The sequence below is a fragment of the Micromesistius poutassou genome, assembly GCF_964030765.1.
Source record: "Micromesistius poutassou genome assembly, chromosome: 21".
Lineage (NCBI taxonomy): Eukaryota > Metazoa > Chordata > Actinopteri > Gadiformes > Gadidae > Micromesistius > Micromesistius poutassou.
The window spans coordinates 7,771,846-7,788,940 of NC_140291.1; the positions used below are offsets into that span (position 1 = coordinate 7,771,846).

A 17,095-nucleotide genomic window follows, 5' to 3' on the forward strand; every position below is an offset into this window, starting at 1 on the left:
TTACCTCTTAACTATTATATGTGGTTGGTGCTGCTCCCTGTGGCTATGTGAGGATATTACCTCTTAACTATTGTATGTGCTTTGTGCTGCTCCCTGTGGCTATGTGAGGATATTACGGCTGAAATATGTCACACCAGCCATGTCATCTTTGAGATGTTCACGTTGTTTTTCCATTTCTGTCGCCAACATCGTAGCAATGTCACTGGCATTAGCAGCGGTAGCCATGTTTGCTACTTTGCTACTTAGCGTTTGGCTGGGCTTCTTAGTCTCAGAATCTTTCTTTGGCATGTTCCAACAAGACAAATGAAAAAATAAACTTCTGAAACTATTTTTCAACATTCGTATATATTGTAGCAACCCAGCAGGACTATGGGGGGGATTGATGGGGAGTTTGTGGGGGGAAGGAGTTGCCCTAGTTCAGCCTGATAGGCCAGTTGGGAGAGGGGGCGGGAACAGCTAGCCAGTGTTCGGTATCGCTATATGGTTTTGGGCACTCCTGAAACCCTGTAGTTAGTTTTGTACGGAAAGGATAATAAAGCCTGGTTCTCCGGTTAAACACCAGCCACTCTGTGTCCTCCTCATTCCACTAGTTAGCCCTGCAGTGTCGGGCCGCAAACGCTACAATATTAAGGAGTTTTAAGGTAGTTATAGTCAAGTTCTTAGGAGACTCTGAAACGCACATCTTGTTCCTACATGTCCCAAACCGGAAGGCACCTTCCAGGATTTTAAAATCCCTTTTCTATAAATGATTTCATTTATTTGCCTTTTTAAAACAGTGAATAAAAAGTGAATAATAACTATTATGAAACAATAAATAATGAATTGACCCATTCCCATGGCCGTCTTGAATATGAAATATTCCACTGCAAGATCCAGTGTTTCTGCTGAAGAAGAAGATGCTGTTTAATCCAGTCTGACCTGTAGTTTTTGTGTTTTAGTCCGGCGGGATGGCTGACCCAGCTCCAAATCTTTTCCCTAACGTCAGCCGCAAACCAGGTCTGCAGATATGGACCATCAACGTGAGTCTACCACCAAATTGGCATGTGTGTTTGCGTATCTATGTGTCAGTGGCGATTTCTCTAAGACTGCAAGGTCAAATATATACTGTTTTGTTAACATTTCATTGACTGAAAATGCGTTAGAACACATCCATCTCGAAGACGAGTTCGTTCAGAATCATGCTTATCGCAGGTCGACTGACTCGATTTCCTTCTCATACATTCACAGTGCATTTGCCTGTTGAAGCTCAGCGTCCATCCACTTCAATGGGGCTGCATAGAACAGCTTTTTTCAGTGCGTCGAAAGTCGACGGTCATTGAATAATGCTGCGATTATGTCCCTCCCACGGACGCTCAGTATCTCTGGGGGTGAATGGAGGAGTGGGCTAGCCTGGATGCTGGGCTTCTGCGTGATGATTGAAGGGTCTGCAAAAGACTGAGTTGCCGTTTGATTGACAGCGATTTTGAACTATAAAACGTCGCCGGAGCTCTCTTCAGTCCTCAGTCCCATCGCGGATTTTGCAAGCTAGTCGAAAGACAAACTGCAACCTATTTCTTGATATTTGCTTGGCGAAATTGCTAGACAATTTTCATAGTACATTTCATACAGTTATACACACAATTCCTTGCTTCAGTTTAACATAATCCCCACATTTCTTTGTTCAAGTTTAATATAGTTTTGGTAGTTGGCCATCACTTTGATTCAGGGAGCCTGAGGTCTGAACTTCAAGTCCTGTATTCAGATCAGGACTTGCAGGGTGACAGGGGAAAGCTGTGTTCCTTAAAGACATGGAGTTGGACAGTGCAATGCCTCAGCTTTACAAACTGTTCTCATTAGTGGCAACAATTGGAACTACATCTGCAGGTGTATAAAGGAGCTTCTCCTGTTTAAAGCGGCTAAAGTCCTACACCCATAACACAATGGGCCAAGGCAAACAGCCTAGCTCTGCTGGCCATTGAGAGGACACTGGTCAAGTCACTGGAAAAGACAGCTAGTTGGTATGATAGAGCATTTCCTTGAAAAGGAACAGAGAGGATAATTTACATATACATAAATTGACAATTTATATGATGTAGGCCGAAAATTAGCTTCCCCTCTTTGAAAGATGAGCAGCCGCCACTGCTATGTGTGGCTCTGAATGGGTCACATTCAACCATTTGAAGAGGTGTTTAGAGATGATAGTCTCTGCTCAGTAATGACATGCTGTGTTCCTCCAGAACATGGAAATGGTTCCTGTTCCGCATCAGGGCTATGGGAACTTCTTTGAAGGAGACTGCTACCTGGTGCTCTATGTGAGTACTGGTTCTGCTACCTGGTGCTCTACGCGAGTACTGGTTCTACTGCCTGCTGCTCTACGTGACTGGTTCTGCTGCCTGCTGCTCTACTTGAGTACTGGTTCTGCTACCTGGTGCTCTATGTGAGTACTGGTTCTGCTGCCTGCTGCTCTACTTGAGTACTGGTTCTGCTACCTGCTGCTCTATGTGAGTACTGGTTCTGCTACCTGCTGCTCTATGTGAATACTGGTTTTGCTACCTGGTGCTCTATGTGAGTACTGGTTCTGCTACTTGGTGCTCTAAGTGAGTACTGGTTCTGCTACCTGGTGCTCTATGTGAGTACTGGTTCTGCTACCTGCTGCTCTATGTGAGTACTGGTTCTGCTACTTGGTGCTCTAAGTGAGTACCGGTTCTGCTACCTGTGGGCGTATTCACACCTGCCTTGTTTGGTTCGAACCAAACCAAAAAAATCACTGGTGCGAACCTTTTGAGCTGGTGTGAATACAAACCATAGAACTCTGGTGCGGACCAAACTTTTTTATTTAACGCTTTACCCCACCCCATACCTTTTTGTCCAATGATTGAACGATCTTTGCACACATGTGGGTTTGTTGTCAAATTCTGGGACTGTTGCGACAAAACCAAAAAGTAAACATTGTATTTTGGTCCGGACCAAGCAGAGTGAACTAAAGGACTTTCCTGGTGTGAATACGCCCTATGTGAATGCTGGTTCTGCTACCTGCTGCTCTATGTGAGTACTGGTTCTGCTACCTGCTGTTCTATTTGAGTACTGGTTCTGCTACCTAGTGCTCTAGTGGTTGTGCTAGACACTCTGGACAGACATTGCTGGTGTCTCCCCTTATGTATGTGTGTGTGTGTGTGTGTGTGTGTGTGTAACTGTGGTGTGTGTGTGTGTGTGTGTGTGTCTGTGTGTGTGTGTGTGTGTGTGTGTGTGTGTGTGTGTGTGTGTGACTGTGTGGTGTGTGTGTGTGTATGTGTGTGTGTGTGTGTGTGTGTCCTCCAGGTGAACCCCCAGCAGCACTCGGCGGGCGGGGCAGCTGACATCCACTACTGGATCGGGGGCTCCTCCTCCCAGGACGAGCAGGGGGCCGCGGCCATCCTGGTGACCCAGCTGGACGAGAGCCTGGGGGGCAGCCCGGTGCAGCACCGCCAGGTCCAGGGGGCCGAGTCCCCCACCTTTAGGAGCTACTTCAAGAACGGCCTCATGTGAGGACACACACGCACACACACACACACACACACACACACACACACACACACACACATGCACACACACACACACACACACACACACACACACACACACACACACATGCACACACACACACACACACACACACACACACACACACACACACACACACACACACACATCATCATCATCGGCGCTCAAGGTCAAGTATGTCTGGCCTCCTTCTTGGTCCTTATGGGTCTTCAGGTGGGCGAAGAGGCCGATCCTGGACCCGCATATTTTGGGGCAGTGTGGGCATGGGTGGGCATGGGTGGGCAGTGGGCGATTGTGGGTTTGGGTGGAACCTTTTTGGTGGAAGCAATCTCCTTTCTGCGTCTGCGTTTGGTTGTAGTCTTTTCGCTCAGTTCTCCGTCTCAACAATAGGGCTAGAACTGATTTCTGAAAACAAACGTTTAGAGTTGTTTCAAGGACAGGTTTGTGCATGCCTGTAGCCAGCCAATCTGAAGCAGGCAGGGGCGATTCTAAATGAGCCAAATACCCAAGACAAAATTTCAGTGTCAACCACTCTATTTCAACCTAGACAAACAGAAATGGGGCTCAATGTTCAAAATACCGGAATTGTCCTTTAATGCTTGTCTCCCCCCTCCCAGCTACAAGAAGGGCGGGGTGGCGTCCGGGTTCCAGCACGTGGAGACCAACTGCTACAGCATCCTGCGTCTGCTGCATGTGAAAGGACGCAAGAACGTCACGGCGACGGAGGTACGTGAGGCCGGGGGGGCCCGGGAGCATGGGGGGCCACCGGGGGCCAGCCGCTCATGGGGGCTCTGTGGTCCTTCTTAAAGCCACAGGAGATCAGTGCGCATGATGTTAGTTAAACCGTCATTGACACTGACATCATAGTTCAATATAGTATAGAGTGAGTGGGTGAGGACTCATGGTCTTAATGTGCTCTGGACCAGGTGGACGTGTCCTGGAACAGCTTCAACAAAGGGGACATCTTCCTGTTGGACATGGGGAAGAACATCGTCCAGTGGAACGGGCCCCAGAGCAACCGCAGGGAGAAGCTCAAGGTCTGTCTGACACACTGCCTCCACAGGGGGCGGCTCAGGGGGCTGGACCCAACCACACTGCCTTATGGGTGTTAGTGTTGGAGACCACATGGAAACAAAGGAGAGGCAATGAGGAGCATTTCATTACCTTGTACATTTGTATGAGGTCTAACAATAAAAAGATTGCTTATGTATACATGTATATATATATATTTTTATATATATTTATTTATTTATAAATATATATTTATTTATAAATATATAGATAGATATAGATGTATTTTATGGGCTTTGTTGTACTGAAATGTGCGAGTAGAGAGACAGGAGATGGGGTTGAAAGAGAGGCATGACATCATAGCAGGTAGATAGAGAGAAAGGGTCTCTACTGGTCTCTGCCTGGTCTCTACTGGGCTCTACCTGGTCTCTACCTGGTCCCTACTGGGCTCTACCCAGTCTTTACTTGGTCTCTACCTGGTCCCTACGGGTCTCTACCTGGTCTCTACCTGGTGTATACTGGTCTCTACTGGTCTCTAGCTGGTCTCTAGCTGGTCTCTACTGGTCTCTACCTGGTCTCTACTGGTCTCTACCTGGTCTCTACCTGGTCTCTACCTGGTCTCTACTGGTCTCTACCTGGTCTCTACTGGTCTCTACCTGGTCTCTACCTGGTCTCTACTGGTCACTACCTGGGCTCTACCTGGTCTCTACTGGGCTCTACCTGGTCTCTACCTGGTCCCTACTGGGCTCTACCCAGTCTTTACTTGGTCTCTACCTGGTCCCTACGGGTCTCTACCTGGTCTCTACCTGGTGTATACTGGTCTCTACTGGTCTCTAGCTGGTCTCTACTGGTCTCTACCTGGTCTCTACTGGTCACTACCTGGTCTCTACCTGGTCTCTACCTGGTCTCTACTGGTCTCTACCTGGTCTCTACTGGTCTCTACCTGGTCTCTACCTGGTCTCTACTGGTCACTACCTGGTCTCTACCTGGTCTCTACTGGTCTCTACCTGGTCTCTACCTGGTCTCTACCTGGTCTCTACTGGTCTCGACTGGCCTCTGAACAGGATTCTGATTGGTCTCCTGGGTTCTTCAGGCGGTCTATAGAACGGTTCTGATTGGTCTCCTGGGTTCTTCAGGCGGTCTATAGAACGGTTCTAATTGGTCTCCTGGGTTCTTCAGGCGGTTTATAGAACGGTTCTGATTGGTCTCCTGGGTTCTTCAGGCAGTCCTGTTGGCGCAGGACATCCGGGACCGGGAGCGGGGGGGCCGGGCCCAGATCAACCTGGTGGAGGGGTCCGACGAGGAAGACTCCCCGGAGCTGATGAAGACCATGATGGCGGTGCTGGGCCAGAGGACGGGCCAGATTAAAGACGCCGTTCCGGACGACAGCCGCAACACGGCGCAAAGCGTGAAGCTCTACCAGTGAGGACTGCACTACCTCCCTTTCACCACCAGGGGGCAGAGTTGGCATTCATTTCCTTTGGTTTAGATTAGTTTTGACTCCATTTTACTGTCATTGTACAACTAGCAACCAACCAGATTACCAAGATTACCAAGGTAATGTGTATGTATGAAGGGTCATATTTAAGATCATATATTTTACCTAATCTATTGCCTAACATGTTATATAGGACTATATATATATATATCATCTTGGTGTATTTTGGTATAGGGGTGGAATCTGGGGTCCATCGTTATAGTCCCCCTCTGACCGGAGGGCTTTGAGACTCCTCTCTCCCAGATAAATGACTCGCTCTATTGGACCATTCATAGTATAGTAAAGAGTGTGTTTCCTCAGTGTGACTGACAACAGTGGCAAGCTGGTGGTCCAGGAGGTGGCAACCCAGCCCCTCACCCAGGACCTCCTGCAGTCCACAGTGAGCCTCCTCCTCCTCACACACTGCTCCTCCTCCCCCCCTTCACACACTACTCCTCACACACTCCTCCTCCTCCTCCCCCCCTTCACACACTACTCCTCACACACTCCTCCTCCCCCCCCTTCACACACACTCCTCCTCACACACTGCTCCTCCTCCTCCTTCACACACTCCTCCTCACACACTCCTCCTCCTCCTCCTTCACACACTCCTCACACACTCCTCCTCCTCCCCCCCTTCACACACTCCTCCTCACACACTCCTCCTCCTCCCTCCCCCCTTCACAAACTCCTCCTCACACACTTTCCTCCTCACACACTCCTCCTCACACTCTCCTCCTCACACTCTCCTCCTCACACTTCTCCTCACACTTCTCCTCACACTCACCTCCTCACACTCCTCCTCACACTCCTCCTCACACACTGCTCCTCACACACTTCTCCTCACACTCTCCTCCTCACACACTTCTCCTCACACTTCTCCTCACACACTCCTCCTCACACACTCTCCATGTGTAACATGTATCACAGCTCTCAGGTACTCTCTCTCTCTCTCTCTCTGTCCTCATGTTCTCTCCCCCTGCCCCTCTCTTATTCTCCCCCTATTCCACTTCTCTCTCCCTAACTCTCTCTCTCTCTCTCTCCCCCCCAGGACTGCTACATGGTGGACCAGGGCGGCTCCAGCCTGCTGGTGTGGAAGGGCCGCCAGGCATCCCTGGAGGAGCGGCGCTCCGCCCTCAGCAGTGCTGTGGTGAGGGGAGGAGCTTCAAACACACCTGCTTCACCCAGCGGCCATCTTGGTTCCAGATGCCGTTGGGGGAGGGGCCCGGGCGGGAAGACGGCCTCCTGGTGAACGTTGTCTGGAATGAGTTTTGAACAGTTGTAGTCTCAGTATAAACAGTATAAAGTCTCAGTCTACACACCTAGTGTCTGGAGCCAAGATGGCCGCTTGGATGCCCTGTCTACGTAGGGCAACTTTATTAAAGGGTCACATAAATAACATATATTACATGACCTGGCTGCATATGTGATGCGTTGAAAGGGGGGGGGGGTCCGATGTGTTCAGACAACACATTCCTCCCTCTATAGATGAGCAATCATGGGATGAAAATATTATCATGATAAATGAAGAACAATGACAATAACACATTGGTTGTTTTTCAGATTACCATTAAATACTAATATTCCACGTTGTTCTATTTTAAACCTGCCAAAGAAACGTGAAACAATTGAATTGTGTTCCTCCTCTCCTCCCAGGGCTTCATCAAAGCCAAGAGCTACCCGGCCACCACCAACGTGGAGGTGATGAGTGAGGGAGCCGAGTCGGCCATCTTTAAACACCTGTTCCAGTCCTGGAGGGAGAAGAACCAGACCATGGGCCTGGGCAGCACCTACAGCAAGGGGAGGATAGGTATAACACACACAGAGAGTACAGGGATAGGTACCCAACACACACCTAGAGTACCCCCAACACACACCTAGAGTACCCCCAACACACACCTACAGCCCGGGGAGGATAGGTACCCCAACACACATCTAGAGTACCCCCAACACACACCTTGAGTACAGGGATAGGTACCCAATACACACCTACAGCCCGGGAAGATAGGTACCCCCAACACACACCTACAGCCCCCAACACACCCCTACAGCCCGGGAAGATAGGTACCCCCAACACACACCTACAGCCTGGGAGGATAGGTACCCCCAACACACACCTACAGCCTGGGAGGATAGGTACCAGTACTCAGACCCTATCTCCCCTCATCTGGGTTCACCTCTCAAGGTTTAGTTCAGTTGTCAACTGAAGACAGAACCCGAGGCAAGACTGACCTCCGACGTCATGAAGGACCAGGTGGGGGCGGGGCTCCTGTCTGAGCAGCCATTCGGGGTAGGCTAAGAAGGACAGGGGGGATGGAATACAGGATCTTCTGGTGGGGAGAGGCGGGGATTGGCCCATTTAGGTGATTTGATGGTAAGAAGAACATTTAGGGAACCAAAGAAGAGTTTGGCATCCAGACCGTCCCCTCGTGTTCACCACTAAGCCCCTGGGTAGCAGCATACATTGTTAGAATTATTTACAGAAGTCGTTTTTCCAATCAGTTATAACATTTAAATGTACAACTATAACTATAACTCTGACACTAATTCTCCCCTGCAGCCAAGGTGGAGCAGGTGAAGTTCAACGTGATGGAGCTCCACGCTCGCCCTGAGCTGGCAGCACAGCAGCGCATGGTGGACGACGCTTCAGGAGTTGTGAAGGTAGGGAACTCACACTGTGGTAACCCGGCTCCATAGTGCCCGGCCTCCCCCCAATCAGCACACGTCTCTGGTGCGTTCAAGCTGTAAAAAGGCGTGTAGAACCTGATAAAATTAAGAAATTCCTGATAATATAATAACCCCAATAATGTAATAAAAATCTGCCATTGAGTCCATTGAAAATGTAATAAAACCTGATAATATAATAACTTCCCGATAATGTAATAAAGTGCATTTCCCAATAATGTAATAATCTTTGTACAAATAATGTAATAAAGTGTTACATTAACGGGAGGTTATTACATTACCAGGTTAGCCTTCATGATAATGTAATAATTCCCCAATATTGTATTAATTTAACAGCAGACCACCTATTACTTCCAAGTGGTCCAAGTGGTGATACTGTGTAGGCAACTCTAGGTCAAGAGCTCTAGCGCCACCAACAGGTAAAAGTTGGACATGCATCATTTTAGTGACAGGCCACGCCCATTTCGATGCCACGCCCTATTTGAAAATATATTGACCTTTTCTTGTTCAGAATTTGATTCTGAACAACATTTGTATTGGAGTCAAGATCATAGGAGTCCAATTTGATGTTGATTTGAGCATTTAAGTCTTTTTGCGGTTTAAACCACACCCCTTTTAGAAGTCAATGGCTCATGGGTGCTTTAAAATCTATTGTACAGACTAATCTTTATGTCAGATTGAAGACATTGGTCCATAGATGATATGGGCTAAAGGATTTTTGTCAAAGTCAAAAAACCTGGGATCCTTAGGCAATTTAATGTTTTTTACAAAATTCAAGATGGCCGCAAATCTGGTCGCCGGAAGTCATAGGTTATTGAGGCATATTTGTTCACCATGAGGATATGCATGTGTGAACAGAGTTTCATGACTGTAAGTTAAAGCGGTTACGAGATATGTTTGTTCAAAGTTTGCATTTTTGGACTGTTGCAGTTCACCCTCTAGTGTAAAGCTCATGGGTACTAAGGCAGCAGCCCAGTAACACGGCCCACCCTGTGCAGATCTGGCGCATTGAGAAGGTGGAGCTGGCCGAGGTGAAGCCCAGCAGCTACGGACAGTTCTACGGAGGGGACTGCTACCTGGTGCTCTACTCCTACCGGATGTCCAGCAGGCAGCACTATATCCTGTACATGTGGCAGGTGGCTGCTCCCCAAACCCTCACACTGCTGGCTCTCTCTTCCAATTCTCATGTATTCATATATGTAGTCATTCATTTGTTCATTCTTTTCAAACTTTTCATTTATTCCCTTGTTTATTTCAAATGTTTTGGTCAGCAGTACATCCTAGAGCTTATTTTTACAAGAGCTCTGCAGCTAGCGCAGCAAATAGTGTGGGCTAGCATTGCGCTGACCTTGTTGTGTGCGGTAGGGCCGCCACGCCACCCGGGACGAGGTGACAGCGTGTGCCTTCCAGGCGGTGAACGTGGACAACAGCCTCCACGGGGCGGCTGTCCAGGTCAGGGTGGTCATGGGCAAGGAGCCGAGACACTTCCTAGCCATCTTCAAAGGGAAGCTCATCCTGTTCGAGGTGCGTCCAAACCACTGTCCATGTCTATATGGCATTACATCAGAGAGTGTGTGTGTGTGTGTGTGTGTGTGTGTGTTTGGCTGTGTGTATGTGTGTTAATGTGTGTGTCTCTATTAATCTGAATGTGTGTAAATATGTTCGGCCTTCATGTGTGTGTGTGTGTGTGTGTGTTTGTGTGTGTGCATGTGTACATGCATATGTGTGTGTACATGCATTTGCGTGTGTGTATGTGTGTGTATGTGTGTACATAATTATATTTGTATATGTGTGTGTACATGCGTATACGATTGTCTCCATGCGTGTGTGTATGCGTGCAGGGTGGGACGGGCCGGCCGGGAATGGCGCCCCCCAGTGCGGATGCGCATCTCTTCCAGGTGCGCGGGACCAGTGAGCTGAACACCAAGGCCACGGAGGTGCCGGCGCGCGCCTCCTCCCTCAACACCAACGACGTGTTCCTGCTCAAGACCCCCACCACCAGCTACCTGTGGTATGGCAAGGTGAGCCCACTCGGTTCTAAAGGTGTGCACCTCTCGGTTCTAAAGGTGTGCACCTCTCGGTTCTAAAGGTGAGCACCGCTTGGTTCTACAGGGTGAGCACCTCTTGGTTCAACATTTAGGGGCATTTAGCAGACGCTTTTATCCAAAGCGACTTACAATGGTTAATACACACCGACGGCGGAGTCCACCATGCAAGGCGACAGCCAGCTCGTCAGGAGCAGTTAGGGTTAAGTGTCTTGCTCAGGGACACATCGACACTAGGAGGAGCCGGGGATCGAACTAGCAATCTTCCGGTTACAAGTCAACCTGCTCTACCTCCTGAGCTAAGCCGACCCCATACAGGGTTCTACAGGGTGAGCACCGCTCGGTTTTACAGGGTGAGCACCTCTCGGTTCTATGAGGTGAGCACCACTCCGGTTCTGGTTCATATGTGTGTGTCTGTGCGTGCATGTGTGTGATTGATAGTTAGATGCTAGATGTTCTGACACTAATGGTTACGAACTCGGGGCTAAACTAAGACACAGACTGAGATGGAGCAGCAGCAGCGACCACAACAGGAGCCCTTGCGGTGTCGGTGGTGACCTCGGTGTGTGTTTGTGTGTTTGTGTGTCTGTGTTCTGCGTCCCAGGGCTGCAGCGGAGATGAGCGCCTGATGGGCAGAGCCATGTCCGACGTGCTCTCCAAGGAGGAGAAGCAGGTGGTGATGGAGGATCAGGAACCAGCTGAATTCTGGGTCACTCTGGGGGGAAAGGCCCCGTACGCCAGGGACAAGAGGTACAGTGAACCGCCTGACACTCACCGCTCGGTGTCTGTGGAGACGTTTCTGGTGAGAAGATCTTTGATTGATCTAGAACAGCTTGATCTGGTCCAAAAAGATTAACACATGTGAGTCCCTGTGTCTCTTCAGCTGATAGCCCCTGTTTGGCCCTGCCTAACTCGGCCTGCCTCAACCTGCATCAACCTCCCTCAACCTGCCTCAACCTGCCTCCCTCCAATGAGCTATCTATTTCTGCATTGCCTTTCAGGAATGTCTTGTAGAATCTCCAGACTCCATTTGTGTCAAACGGTTTTCTGTGATTCTTTGAATCAGGATTAATTTAAGGATTTATTGTGCAGGATTTTTAATTGTGCACACGTTTTAAATCATGAATAGCTATCACATTGGTGAACTACAAACGTGTATGTCTCCCATAGAACCAAACATCTGCCTTTTCCTGATGCTGCAACTTGAAGTTAGGTCACAAATGTATCAACAAGAAGGAAATACAGACGAGTACCAGAAGGAGAGAGAGAGTGACCTTCATCCTGTCACAGAACACGTGCCTCACCACACATAAGACGTGATGCTGTGGTCAATCTGCAGGCTGCAGAAGGAGGAGCCTCTCCACGCCCCCCGGCTGTTTGAGTGCTCCAATCAGACGGGCGGCTTCCGGATGGAGGAGGTATACGACTTCACGCAGATGGACCTGGACGAGGAGGACGTCATGCTGCTGGATACCTGGGAGGAGGTGAGCTCCTCCCCCAGCCTGAAGCCTTCGTCCTGGAGGTCATGGCTGCTTCTCTTTTCAGGGGAAAGGAAAGGGAGGCCAGTGTCTGAAGTTTGAGAATGATTTTACATCTTCACATCTTCACATTCAATTAATTATTAAATAAAGGCCAAAAGAGTGTAGTTATTGTGTTATGCATGAACCAAAACTTTGTTCAGTCTCTCTCTCTCTCTCTCTTTGGTGGTCTCTGTCTCTCTCCCCCGCTCCACACTCTCTAGGTCTTCCTGTGGATCGGCAGCTCAGCCAATCAGCACGAGACCCAGGAGGCCGTCAGCAGCGCTCTGGATTACCTGAGGACCCACCCGGCGGGACGTGACCTTGACACGCCCCTCATCTCCGTCAAGCAGGGCTGCGAACCCCCCACCTTCACCGGCTGGTTCAACGCCTGGGACCCCCACAAGTGGAGCGTGAGTAGAGGGTCCGGGGCAGGGACCCTGTCCCTGTCACACATTTGTGTGACATTATAATATCGGCTATTTTTGTGTTCCTTGAATTTCAAACTGCCGAATTTTGCACTTCTGATAGGGTGGGCCAGCTGTCAATTATAGTGGCACTGGCCCACGTTGGCCCAAATGTGGCTACGTACCTGGCAGGTGTTCATTAGTTCTGTATATCTGCTGCATTATAACTGATTATACGTAACGGAACAGAAGCCCTGGTGTCTCAACAGGGAGGGAACTCCTATGAGCAGATGAAGAAAGAGCTGAGTGATGCAGGGTCTCCGTCCATGATCAATGTCGTAAGTAACTAACGTCGACAACTGTCGTGGACTAACGCTAACGCTAACCCTAACCCTAGCAATAACGCTTACCCTAACAATAACACTAGCCCTAGCTCTTTATGGTCCCACATTCACGCAACGCAAGGACCACGCAGATACTTCGACGTAGTCGTTAACGTTTATGGTCCTGCGTCGGGTTTTAGTGAGCAGACCAATCACAGCCCTTGCAGCTGCGTCGCCTCAACGGAAGGTTCCAATTTTTGGGAGGCACACGTCAAGCCCTTGTGGTGGAGGCAAGGAGGGTCCGCAAGGACGTAAGGGGTCCGTAACCCTCTTGCGTTGCGTGAACGTGGGACCATAAAGAGCCCTTAATGCTAACCCTAACGCTAACGATAACACTGACCCTAACCATAACGCTAACTCGAACCCTAACACTAACGCTAACCCTAACGCAAACCCTAACGCTAACCCTAACGCTAACCCTAGCCCTAACTATTCCTCAGTCATGTACCTCAGTCATCACCCATCTGATACGTCTCACACGCCTCCTTGTGTTTGCAGGACCTCAACAAAGCCAATCTCAGTAAGAGCCCCGTTGGGTTTACAAACGGGAATGGGGGCTCGTCATACAGCGCCCTGGGGGGCCCAGTAGGTACCCCTCCAGGTTACATGACCCAAGGGGGAATGCTGTCCCCAAGAGCCTCCAGTCCGGCTAACCCATCCAGCCCGTCCAGTCAGAGGGCCAAGTCCAGCCTCTCTATGAACCTGGCCCTGGGCTCACAGCCAGGGTCAGGGCAAGGGTCAGGGGTTGTTTCCGGATATGGGTTAGCGCAAGAAACAGGGCTAGGGTCAGGGAATGGGACAGGGGTTGGGTCAGAGTACGGGTCCGGGTCTGTTTCAGGGCAAGGATCAGGGCAGGGGTCAGGGAATATGTCTGGGCAGGGCTCAGAGTACAGGACAGAGGTTAGTTCAGGGTTCAGTTCAGGAAATGGCTCAGGGATTGGGTCAGAGCCTGGTTCACAGACTGGCCCAGGGTATGGATCAGGGCCTGGAACAGGGTCTGGGCCTGGTAACGGATCCGGGCCAGGGTATGGATCAGGGGCTGCATCCGGACCAGGGTATGGATCAGGGGCTGGAACAGGGCCAGGGTATGGATCAGGGGCTGGATCAGGGCCAGGGTATGGATCAGGGCCTAGTACTGGATCAGGAGCTGGAAACGGATCTGGGCCAGAGTATGGATCAGGGGTTGTGTCAGGGTACAGGTCAGGCAGCGATGCCCCCACGTCCCCCACCTCAGCAGGCAGCACGATGTTCTCCTGCTACTCCAGGGGCTTGAACTGGGACCCTCAGGCGGAGGAGTCCTCTGGGGGCTCCGAGCACCGCGTGGCCCCTGAGCACCTGATCAACCGGCGGCCGGAGGAGATGCCCCAAGGAGTGGACCCCAGGCAGAAAGAGGTGCGCACTGTGTTGGGGAATCTAGATCAGTTATGGTTCAGAAGATATCAGGATCTGTTAAGAATATATTCAGTTATGAATCTTCATATGCTATGAATATGGATCAGCTTTGGCAATGGATCTTTTTAACAATAAACAGGCTTTAACGCCAACACCCTGCGTCGTGTGTTTGGAGGAACCCAGAAAGGTCAAAGGTTGAGTGTGGCAGCCACCAAGGCAGTGTAGCACGGACCTTTGCTACAGTTATGAATCGGGATCAGTCATGAATTATGATCCATTATCAATGTGGATCAGTTATGAATCTGGTTCCGTTTTGAATCTGGATCATTTTTGGATCTCTGAATCAAGCACAAACTTCAACCCAGTGGTAGCGAGCCACTGACCCAGGGCAGGCAGCTGTAGCACTGTGTGGAGAGGTGTACGCTATGAAAGGCTCTATGGTCGCTAATGGCGCATTTCCACCACAGGGTGCGGGTCGGTTCAGTCTGCAAAGGTGCGGCACGGGTCGCGTTTCCACCGCCAAAAGTGGGCGTGACCCGGACTGAGCCGTATTGAGTCGTTCTCGTCTCGCAGTACTACTCCGTTGGGGTACTGAGAGCCTGAAAGGGTCCCGGCAAGTTTGATCTACACACGCTGTCCGTTGATTGGTCGACAGAATTGTCCCTTCCGTGCGACAGGGGGATAATAACAAGCAAACGCATTACCTGCGAGGTATTTCTGGACAACGGCGAAAGCTTAGTTTATTGAAGAAAATGTTGCGCAAAAGTTTGCTGTCCTTCTTGGATGTCCTACATTGTTGCTCTTTGTTCATTGTGCGCTTTCTTCTTTTTCATGGATTTATAAGCAGGCTACACTGTGTCGGGCTGCTATGAGGTCCCGATGCTTACATAGCTGCCGTGGCTATCACCGTCTGGCTTAAACCCCGCCCTACCATAAGGGTACTGGCGGCGGTGGAAACGCGACACGTAACCGAGCTGGGCTACCGCACCCTCACTACTGAGCTGAGGCGTGCTGTGTCCGAAGCGTACCCTGCGGTGGAAATGTGCCATAAGAGGCCAGGGGTCCAACTCCCAGGAGAGTGATGTAGCACAGCGCTAAAGTGGTTGACCAAACATCAGGGGTCAGGCTATCCAATCCTAGAATGCTGTAAGGAAAAGGCATCTAAGATTTAGCCCAGACTGCCATGTTGTTTGTAAATCTTTGAGTGTGTTGTTTTTCTGTTTCCAGATGTACCTCTCTGATGTGGACTTTGAAAACCTGTTGGGCACGAACCGCGCTGACTTCCTGCGCCTGCCAGCATGGCGTCAGAGCGACTTGAAGAAGAAGGCGGGGCTTGTTTAGACAGGAGGTGATTGGTTTCACAGTGGGTTGGTGTAAAAACCCCAAGTTTATTATGGCAGTTAGCTTTATGAACAAACTCCAGTTCCCTAGATTAGAATCGATGTATGATGGGTCGAACCAGGTCATTCAGCAGGCAGATTCACTTCATGATCTAGAATATTAGCTTTGTTAGGAATATGGGCATTGCATCTTATTGTATTCTACTGAAACAGATTTTTATTTTACAAATCGTAAAGAACAGATGATTTAATTATTTTAATATCAAAAAATACCGCACAATCAATAATTACTATTTGTGGCCTATAACCTAGAATCACTACTATAAATACCAGGCAGCATTTCAACAACCTGTTGATTAATCAGGTTATTGTACATATTCTGTGGTCAAAAACATATATAATAAACAAACTGTTGATCATAATTATGATCATTCATTTATGTACTTATTATTATTATTATTTACATGCAAAGCAGTGGGGTACGAAGCTCGCTGAATATACCCAGGCTTTCTTGGGAAAACCTAGTGGATCGACAGAGACGCAACTCGCGATCAGAGTTAAATGGTAGGTAGCCTACTACCTACTACGACGCTCACTAAGATTAGTCGAGCCAGGTTTTCCGCTTTAGGTTCAATGCACGTTCACGTGAAAGGGGCCTTTATCGCGTCATTTTACTCACCTTTACAAAATGGATAGAGCAAGAGCAGTCTATTTCACTCAAGAGGAACAGATAGTCAGAATTAACTCCTATGAGGAGTTAAAAAAAATCTGATAACAGCTAGGGGCAACACAATTGCACATACTGGCTAGGGAGTCGTGCTGGCAAAAAATATCTGATCGTGAAAATTTGTATAAGTGAAGGATTCTGCATATAGTCTTTAAATACACCCTATATTATAAATGCGCCACCGCACCAGATTATTACAAGACCTGAACACCAGCGACCGGGGTTCAAATCCGCCGGCCCATCATGCCTTTTACCTCCATAGATGTGGTGCCATGGGTTCAAGTTCGAAATAAGCACAAACATATAATTCCATAACCTTCAGTGAATAAGTATTCCATATGACTTGGGACTTTTTATGCTTCACACACAAATGCGCATCACTTGGGAGTTTAACCCCGCATGCAGAAATTCGAGACTGACGCGCTACCTCCACTCTACCACTCTCTCGCGGAGACACACTGCGCAACAGTAAGCACTGTCTACATAAGGTCCAACGAGGACGATCAAATAGCGAATACCCTCTGATGAGAACCTATATCTCTCATAAAGAATAATTCTCAGGCAATACCAAGGGATCGTATCTGTCCCGAAA

The 17,095-nt window shown here is 49.2% G+C and overlaps 1 protein-coding gene across 1 annotated transcript; it reads left to right on the plus strand.

The window, feature by feature from the left end:
- Positions 1–947: 947 nt before the first annotated feature.
- Positions 948–15,777, plus strand: vill (villin-like; the record flags this gene model as incomplete). The annotated part of the gene is made up of 20 exons (XM_084485626.1): positions 948–1,019; positions 2,217–2,291; positions 3,310–3,500; positions 4,137–4,245; positions 4,446–4,556; positions 5,753–5,952; positions 6,329–6,407; positions 7,059–7,157; positions 7,664–7,817; positions 8,568–8,668; positions 9,691–9,828; positions 10,058–10,216; positions 10,534–10,713; positions 11,342–11,487; positions 12,077–12,221; positions 12,479–12,667; positions 12,931–12,999; positions 13,543–14,129; positions 14,244–14,436; positions 15,664–15,777. The coding sequence occupies 20 exons, from the start codon at positions 948–950 to the stop codon at positions 15,775–15,777; spliced, it is 3,111 nt and encodes a 1,036-aa protein (XP_084341752.1).
- Positions 15,778–17,095: the final 1,318 nt, after the last annotated feature.